Source organism: Paramacrobiotus metropolitanus, unplaced genomic scaffold, assembly GCF_019649055.1.
Source record: "Paramacrobiotus metropolitanus isolate TYO unplaced genomic scaffold, Prichtersi_v1.0 Parri_scaffold0000439, whole genome shotgun sequence".
In the NCBI taxonomy this organism is placed as follows: Eukaryota; Metazoa; Tardigrada; class Eutardigrada; order Parachela; family Macrobiotidae; genus Paramacrobiotus; species Paramacrobiotus metropolitanus.
In genome coordinates this window covers 1-9,503 of record NW_026570659.1, presented here as the reverse complement: position 1 = coordinate 9,503, position 9,503 = coordinate 1, and the positions used below count along the sequence as shown (strand labels likewise).

The following is a 9,503-nucleotide window of genomic DNA, read 5'->3' as shown; positions in this document are numbered from 1 at the left end:
AGGTTCTGTGGTGGTTCTATGTGGTTCTATGGGCTCCAGAAAACAGAGCTACTATGTGAGCATGCCGGGTTGTGACTTTGCACGTGGTTCCATTGTGGTTCTATGGTGGTTCTATGGAGGTTCTATGGTGTTTCTATGTGGTTCTATGGGCGCCAGAAAACAGGGCTAGTATGGGAGCATGCCGGGTTATGACTTTGCACGTGGTTCTATGGAGGTTCTATGTAGGTTCTATGGTGGTTCTATGTGGTTCTATGAGCGCCAGAAAACAGGGCTAGTATGGGAGCATGCCGGGTTATGACTTTGCACGTGGTTCCATTGTGGTTCTATGGTGGTTCTGTGGAGGTTCTATGGTGGTTCTATGTAGTTCTATGGGCGCCAGAAAACAGGGCTAGTATGGGAGCATGCCGGGTTGTGACTTTGCACGTGGTTCCATTGTGGTTCTATGGTGGTTCTGTGGAGGTTCTATGGTGGTTCTATGTGGTTCTATGGGCGCCAGAAAACAGGGCTAGTATGGGAGCATGCCGGGTTGTGACTTTGCACGTGGTTCCATTGTGGTTCTATGGTGGTTCTGTGGAGGTTCTATGGTGGTTCTATGTGGTTCTATGGGCGCCAGAAAACAGGGCTAGTATGGGAGCATGCCGGGTTATGACTTTGCACGTGGTTCCATTGTGGTTCTATGGAGGTTCTATGTAGGTTCTATGGTGGTTCTATGTGGTTCTATGGGCGCCAGAAAACAGGGCTAGTATGGGAGCATGCCGGGTTATGACTTTGCACGTGGTTCCATTGTGGTTCTATGGTGGTGCTATGGAGGTTCTATTGTGGTTCCATATCCATAGAACCAGTAAGTCACTAATGTCCTAACTTGGACATTCTCTCGATTTTCCTGCGCTCAGGTGTTTCGAGCCGCTAATTAGTGCTGTGGATTGCCAATAGACAAATACATATAAAGGATTTATCATTGGATATTGGATTTTTGATGTGCATTGGATTTTTGCGTAATCGTTTTTCTTTCCGCATAAGATTATAAGAAATTTGTTGCACAACTACGAGTATTTATAAAATAATTGGTTAAAATATCGAAACAGGATAAAAGGAAGCTTAATACAGAGCGAAGAGAAAAATTTGATAATTTTCTGTGCTACCGGTCTTGATTTTTAAGCAAACCATTTTTTCGGAGTGCACTTGCAGCCAAAGTTTTCGCAAATGCTCTTGTATTGTTTCATTTGGGAGTTACTCTTCCGGTCCAGGGCGTTCCCATCCTTGGGATGCTGGTTGCAGTAGTGGCGCTCCGCGTCCATTCTCATGGAAAAAATGAAAGCAGCGACGCATGCACCGCAACGTGGCTTACGCACCGAGCCGGTTACTACAGGAATACGATTACAATAATTGTGCTGGAATACAACAGAAACTAGCAAAACTGATCTGTTGTTTGTTCACCTTTCGTCATATCAACACAGACTCCTTTGTGGCACACCAGTTCACCACAGCATGCAATTGTGTCCGCACATTCGATGCCTTCCAGAGCGCAGATAGCATAGACATTGGTCACCTACAGAATCATATTGTGAGTCCATGCACCGGAAAAATGCCGCATGGTGCACGACCGCTCATCATAATTTCACGCGAAAAAAAACGCGATTCGGAAGCGTATGTGCAGCTGTAAGAATAGGTGCAACGGTGAGAACGTAACACTGACAACAACGTACCCACATCAGAAGCAAAATGATACAGCATGCATTGAAATGCCCCATTTTTGTCCCCTTTTTGGATGATATTTAGCGGGAATCGGCACATATAAACGAGAGTTCCCATAGCAAAATATAGAAATACTCTGGAAAATTTAGCTTGCTCCTTGTAATACAGCTATATAAGCTGATCACATGCTCTACTTTTCCGATATCGCTGTCGATTTTATCGACAGCGATATCGCTTCAGCTAAACCTTGACCTGACACAATAATTTGTTATTAAGATAAATTCACTGTTCCGGTCTCAGCACAGCTACCTGCGTTCGTACGTACAAACTAGAATTATTCTATTAAAAACTCTAAACGGAACCGTACTGGAATTTAAACCTCGTTTTCATCGTACAGTCGCAGTGGTATTAACGCATTCATCGGAAACCTCAGAGTGCGAAGCAAGTAAAGCGGCATTATGCCTGCCTTCGAGGCAGGTGGTTCGGGTTCGACTCCTGGGTTTCGTATATTTTTCGAGCTTGACATAATTGGGATTATGTTGTATGACTTTACTGTGCGTTTGTACGAGTGTTCCCTGTTGTACTAGCGATGACGTATAATCCGTGTTCTTATCGGTAGCCTCCGATCAGAAGCTGCGCTTCGTCGTCGGCTAGCATTGAGTAGTTACGGTGTGACTGAGTTGGAGTGAACATCAATAAGATTAAAACGAGTAACATCATCTGTCCTGTTGGTGTTTGTGCTGTGAGTGACCTTCGTGTAGGGAAAGCAGTAGTGTGTACCTAGGCGGAAGTTACTGTGTGGTATTCCTGTAGTGTGGTAGTGAGTGTGGTGAGAGTGTGGTTGTGTAGCATCTGTTGTCTACGGAAGTGGGCAACAGAAACAACACCAATCTCCAGAGTTCCTTCTCTGCTGACTGCGGTCAGGTTGGTAGTACTACACGCGGTGCGTGTAGTATGTCATGGCGCCCACCGGTATGAACAACCCCAAGGAGGGAGATTGGTGAGTGGTTTGTGATTTTGATAATTGTGTTGGTTTTGGTTGTGTGTCCGTATTTTTCTCAGAGGAAATTACGAGGTACTAGTTCCTAAGTGGAACTGGGAGGCCGAGCCTTAATTTGGTTTGTCCGCTGCGGGAGTGGCGATCCACAGATTCCTTAGTGGAAGGCTGTGAGGTACCGTTCCTAAGTGGATACGGGTGAAGTACTGATCTTTGTGGTCTGATTAATTTGGAAAAATTAATCTGTGACTGTGGATATTTGGGCGCAATACAGTGGGTCACTGTATTTGTGATGGTGTTACTGTAGAATTGTACTGAAAGTCGTGGAAGCGGCTTTGTCAGTGTTCTAGGTAACATCCGGGTTGAAGCGAGCGCTGATTGCTATCAGTGCTGTGGTGGAATCTGCTGAGTCATTGGATTGTGAGCTGGGTCATCCAGTCACTGTGTGTGCAAGCGGTAAACAATGGAGGGGTCATCGACTTAGCCATCCGTCGTTGCTGCTGAAGGAAGCAAGAGTGCCCTGGAACACCCGTCCAGTGGTAATGGTACTGTGAAAAGTCGTCGGAAAGGTATGTTGAATGCAGCTGATTTTGCGGTAATGTGGCAGAAAGCAAATTACGTTAATCCGCCTGTAATTCAATGGCATGTGCCTGAAGGAAAAAATTTGGAAAATTTTTTCAGTAAATGGAAACTTATTTTACCGAGATCTGGTGAATTAAACCAGGAATGGCTAAATTTTGATTCTGGTAAAATTAGTCGAAAACCTCCTGGTTTTGATGTGTGGATACAGAACGGTAGGAAGATTCCTACGCGTTTAACTGTTCATTTAAACTTGGTTGATTATGATGAAGAATTTGGCACGGATTTGCATGCCGTGTGGATGCAATACGTCGAAGCAAGAATGCAGGTTTCTGCACCCGGCACCGGTGCAGCTGTGAGTGAGTCAGCAGTTCGGAGTGGCAGTGCTTTGGTAGCGCAGCTTGATCAAAATGCTGATAGGCGGCTGAGCGCAGTCAGTGCAGACAGCCTTCTTGCGGATGCTCAGAACGGTCAGGTAGCTGATCAGTCTGCAATGGAAAATGCCGATGATCCAGGCCTAGATTTTTCTGCTGCTGATGTTTTCGCACAACAATTAAATGGAAGTTTAATTGATAACGAGCATGTTGAAGTTGAGGATGATGACAATGCTTTGAACAAATCATTGTCAGATGCAATTGACGCGCTGGAGAAATCTAATGCTGATTTAATTAACATGACTGTTAATAATCAGACAGGTAAAGCAGATGTGATGTCATCACAGTATGCTGATCTGGATCGAAAGTATAATCAGGTGGTATCTGATTATGTTCAGTTAAAGAATGAGTACGATTGCATTCATGCAGGTGCTACTGCATTGAAATCTGAATTGCAGAGTGCTGGTAAGAAGAATTCTGATCTGGTTTCTCTGAATGATAAATTAATTGTTGACCGTGATACTGCAAATGCATTGTTGCAGAAGGCAGAAAGAGATTTAGCAGCGGAGCGTGCTAGATTTGAAGCTGATCGTGATAAATTACAGAAGGTTCTCAATGATAATTGTGAACTGCTGAAGCAGAAGTATGACAAGTTTCTGTCTGAAAAGAAAACATTTGATGAAAATGTTTCAAAGTTTAACCGTGAGCGCAGCCAGTACGTTGGACAGGGAGGTGTGGCCAATAAGCCTGCTTTATCGGTTATGAATCAGTCTCGTGTGCTAGGTGCACCTGTCCAAGGTGTACAGCCGGAAGTGCGTGTACAGGGTGATGTATCGCCCGTACAGTCGGATGTTGGTTCGGTAATCTCAGAAGCAGTGAGGTTACAGTTGAATGCTCTGGAAGAGCGCATGAAAGGTGTCGAGCGGAAGCAGCAAGTTCAGAACGATAAGCTGGAGAGCTACAGGGTAATGCGAAGTCATGTTCATGACTTGCAGGTACGACTCGGTGAGTCTCGTACTCCCTCTCCTACGTTGTCTGAAGTGAATACAGTTGTATTCCACAACTTGCAGTTGAAGCTGGAACAGCTTGAAAAGCGTGTTAAGGAACAGGAAGAGAAAGGCAAAGGGACTTTACCTTTCGATATGGATAAGTTCGCAAGTGCAATGAAAGGTGCATTTAAATCAGATTTAATGTATCCTGAGAAATTCGATGGTAAAACCGATACGAATAAAATTGAACATTTTATTCTTAGTGTGGAAAATTGTAAGAATCATAATGGCTGGGAAGACAGTGACGTCATTGACAAATGTCTGTCGCGTTGTCTTACCGGAACGGCTTTGACTTGGTATTTTGATAAGCATGCCAGTCATAAAGGCAAGAAGTGGTCCGTATGGAAAGAAATGTTACGTAACCATTTCTCGGATGAAACCGATTTAATGGCGGTACGGGATAAAATTAGCAATAAGAATTTTGCTAGTGATGATACGCCTAATTCATATGTGGATTGGTTTACGGCGTCATTCAAGAAGTTGAACTTGAATGAGTCAGAGCGTGTTTATTACCTGAAGCAAGGTTTGAAGAAGTATCGTTTCGGTTGGTACAAGTATATGGAAGAACACGACGTAAAGAGTGTTGAAAAATTCCTTGATGGATTGAAATTGCAGTATAAGTTACGTAACAATGAACAGAATCGGTTCATTGTTGACAAGTCGAAAGGCAGTGGTGTTGCTGACGGAAGTGCAGTAACAACTGGAAAGTCTGCTGGTGAGAATGTCAGTGGTGCGTCTGGTTCTGATGCTCGAGTTAAACTGAAGAGTGATTATGCGAAGTGGTTTTTTCCTGATGGAAGTCCGATCTGCTTCAAGTGCCATGGCGCACATGTGAGCAGTAAATGTGCAAGTACTGCGGCGCGCAAGCCTGTTATGGCTGAACCGCCACAACAGTTGATAAAAGAATACATGTTGAGAAAGGTTACAAAACCGGAAGCTAAACGCATGGAATTAGTGCGTCCAGTTATTGAGATTAATAACGTGGAGGTGACTCGTACATTACGGGATAATGTACCAGTGAAAGGGCAAGACTGCATTAGAGGCGTCAAGCCCAGTGTGCACTTCAGCTCGCTACGCAAAGAATGCAGGAAGCCGCTTTGCAGTGGGGGTGCCACGTGTAACCAGTCATGTACCGGTGGTACATTGACTAAATCTCGGTTTGAAAAGGACAGTTAGCTAGCTAAGTGAAGTTAAATTCGTGGTAAATTCCATGTATTGCTTTGTTTCGCGTCGGCTCAGCCCACTTTCTTTGTTATGGCTGGCGAATACGCGTGAGTTGCCGCCGGCCAGTGCACACGGCCCCACTGCTTTTTGCATTCTCTTCTGATCAGTCGTGTTGACGAGCTGCTGTATTATCATTCTGATGATTAGCCCTCTCCTGTTTTTCATTTCTTCACTTATTTTCCCCTCAACATTTTCATAAATTAAGAAATTCCACCAGTGGAATCAGTAAATAATGTCTCCAGCCACCAGGAGCAAGAAAACTACAAAAGCAGCGCAGTGCCGTCGGGAACCCTCGCAAGAGTGCCATCAAGAAAAGCGCTCTTAAAAGTGTCATTGTTCGGCCTGAGCCATCTGGATCGAACGATGTTCACTTAATGGAGCCTACTCTTCAGTCCGTCTTCCAGCAGCAGCAAAAACATCAGCAGCAGCTGGACTCGCTGCTCACCATCATGAAATCTCAGCAGCCTCAAGCAATCCGGCCGCTGTCGCCTTCGTCAAACCTTCAGATCCAGCTTGGTGACGACTTCGGGAGAATCGTGCGCCAGGTGGACTCTGCAAACAAGGCGGATAAAGGAAAACGCAAGCGTCATCGGAACCGAGGTGAGGAAAGTGGTACCTCATCCTCTGAACAGGAAAGCGACAATGACAGCTCGCCGGAGCGTAGCGCAGTGCCCCAGCGCCATGGCAACCGCCCTGATGTGTTCAGCCACTTAGGGCCACCGATGCTGCAACCGTCTGCATCTGATTCTTCTGTTCACCAGCTGCCATCCATTTCGGATAAAAAGCTACGAAAGAAATTGCTAGACCTTTCGGAATATGTGGACTTTGATCTGTTGCTGCGGCGAAACAGGGTCGAAAAGCCCAAAAGCTGCAGTCGAATCTGTCCTTGTGGATGGAAAGATAACCCTTACCCCTGAAGATGGCAAAGTCAGAATTGACTCGTTCGAGGCATGGGCAGGGCTTTTTCCGTATTTGCCAGCTACCGCATCACCGTTGCACCGCAGTTAAGCGCGAAGTTTTTCAAATACCTGGCCATTGTTGCGTCGTATGCTGAACGTGACGTACCAACCGCTAATTGGCTTGAGTATGACAGGCAGTTCCGTGCGTTCATGACCAGCCACCCGCGGAGTACGATCTCTGGGCGCATCAGCATGAGGATACGTACATCGACTGTATCCAAAATCCGCTTCGTAACACGCGTGTAGAGCTGACTGACAATATTCGCCGCGTGAAGGAACCGAAGAAGGACGACGAATGCCGCAACTGTGGCATGGCTGGCACTTTATTAGCAGCTGCCCGCTGCCACGGAAGGCAATCAGGGCATGGGCAGCCCTTCAAAGCGTTCCGCCGCTGAAGCAGATATCTACCGCAATTTTAATTTCGGCAGCTGCACGACGCCCTGCAAAGCGCACCGGATTCACTTGTTTCCGGTGTGGGATTCCAGCCACCGGGCCGTCAACTGTACGAAAGCCGACCCTATGACAGTGCCGGCGGGTGCGCGTTTCCATGCATGATGCACCACGCCATCGCCGCCGCCGGACTGCTTGCCGACTATCCGCTTGCCGACTACAAATGACATGGTAAAACTACTGCTACGATGTGCCTGATGCTAATCCTACAAGCCGGGCGCTGGTGATGTCATCGTTACAGCCGCTACGTTCACCACCCCGGGCCACCTCAGCCTGAGAAACTTTACCGGACCGGACAGATTGTTTGGGGGCAGTCGGGCGGAAGTGGGTATCGGATACACGTTCTGGTGAGGTCGCCACCTGCACCCTCGATGTCGCCATGCCGCCGAGCCGCCAACCTGCACTCCCGCAAACACGTAATCTATTCTTGTCGCTGCACGCTTGTGTAGTTGCAATCGTCGCTTATGATAATGCCGCCGGACACTGGAGGATATCGCCGTTAGAAGCGCTACCAAATGCCTGACCGCGAAATCCAGCTGGACCGACACTGGCGAAGCAGCTACCTTACCGTTACATTTCACCACCCGTGCCACCTTCCATTATGAACCCCTTACCGGACGGAGTAATTTGTTTGGGGCAGTCGGTGGAAGTGGGGATATCGGAAGCTCGAACCGGTGAGGTCATCACCTGCACCTTCGATTTCGCATATGCCGCCGCGCCGCCGACCTGTTCTACCCGAAAACGCCCAATTCCTTCTGCTGCGTTTTGTACGGAATTTCCACAAGAATTTAACGCGTGTTTTCTGGCGTAAACAAAGTTGCGTGAAAAGATGGGAATGAGCAAAGTGTTGGACTGATTGTACTGAGCTGCAGCTGTGATATCAACAGTACTGTTGATTGTCATGCTCCATCATGCTCATACAATTCTGGTAGATTAATCAGGGTCTGATTAATGTTGTGATTTTGATTTAAAAATGAATATACCATGTCATGGCGTATTTATTTTTTTGTGGAAAGTGCTGTAGAAACAGTACTTGGTGTGTTCCGGTGGAACGCGCTAGAGGGCAGTTAGATGAACCAATGAGACAGTGCAGTTCATTTAGCTGTGTGTGCTGACAGTTTGCCAGTGGCAAATTGTTTGGATTTAAAATTGCAGCAGTCTTGCAGTTTTGTGTGAGAAATTCAAGAGGCTTGAGTTTCTGATGAGCCTGTGAGTTTACGACTGCAAGTGTACACTTGCAGTGGGGGTAAACTGCCCTGTGAGAATGGATTCCGTGTTGTGTGTGTTGAAGGCATTCAGTTCTGATGCTTTCGTGTGGCCTGTCTGGAGTTCGTGGATGGACTGTCTGGATGAATGATGCGTGCGTGTGAATGCTTGACTGGAGGAAGAGGATGGATGGATTCGTGGATCGGGACGTGGAATCGTTGGACGCTGGAGGACCTGCGGTGGACTGACATTCTCCTTCTGGAACCGACCACCGATCGAGTTCCTCGCGTTAGCGTCTGGATTTTGCGTGGAATGCGTGACGAATCCATGGAGCGATGGTAGTTTTGTTTTTGATTGTGTTTTCTTGGTGTTAGCAATAATTAGTGCTAATTATTGTCTTTGTGTTTCTGATTAACGCGGTCGTTAATTCGTATGCAGTGGGGGTGAAATAATTGGGATTATGTTGTACGACTTTACTGTGCGTTTGTACGAGTGTTCCCTGTTGTACTAGCGATGACGTATAATCCGTGTTTCTATGTCGGTAGCTCTCCGATCAGAAGCTGCGCTTCGTCGTCGGCTAGCATTGAGTAGTTACGGTGTGACTGGAGTTGGAGTGAACATCAATAAGATTAAAACGAGTAACATCATCTGTCCTGTTGGTGTTTGTGCTGTGAGTGACCTTCGTAGGGAAAGCAGTAGTGTGTACCTAGGCGGAAGTTACTGTGTGGTATTCCCAGTGTGGTAGTGAGTGTGGTGAGAGTGTGGTTGTGTAGCATCTGTTGTCTACGGAAGTGGGCAACAGAAACAACACCAGTCTCCAGAGTTCCTTCTCTGCTGACTGCGGTCAGGTTGGTAGTACTACACGCGGTGCGTGTAGTATGTCAAGCTCGAATAAAACGCGAGTTTGCTTAAAAAACGCGTAATCCCAAAGTTTACAAAAAACGGCAGCGAAGTTTCTTGGAAGTTTCTA

General features: G+C 46.6%; 1 protein-coding gene across 2 annotated transcripts; it reads right to left on the bottom strand.

Annotated features, from left to right (window-relative positions):
* Nucleotides 1–1,111: 1,111 nt before the first annotated feature.
* Nucleotides 1,112–1,858, bottom strand: LOC129602399 (uncharacterized). Of its 2 annotated transcripts, none has more exons than XM_055501408.1 (3): nucleotides 1,707–1,858; nucleotides 1,438–1,549; nucleotides 1,112–1,363 (listed from the first exon to the last, which is right to left on the bottom strand). In XM_055501408.1, exons 1-3 carry the CDS (start codon nucleotides 1,749–1,751, stop codon nucleotides 1,155–1,157), a joined length of 366 nt encoding a protein of 121 aa, XP_055357383.1. In that variant the 5' UTR covers nucleotides 1,752–1,858; the 3' UTR covers nucleotides 1,112–1,154. The 2 variants fall into 2 exon arrangements, with proteins under 2 accessions (XP_055357383.1, XP_055357382.1); XM_055501407.1 differs by having other exon boundaries at nucleotides 1,711–1,858.
* Nucleotides 1,859–9,503: the final 7,645 nt, after the last annotated feature.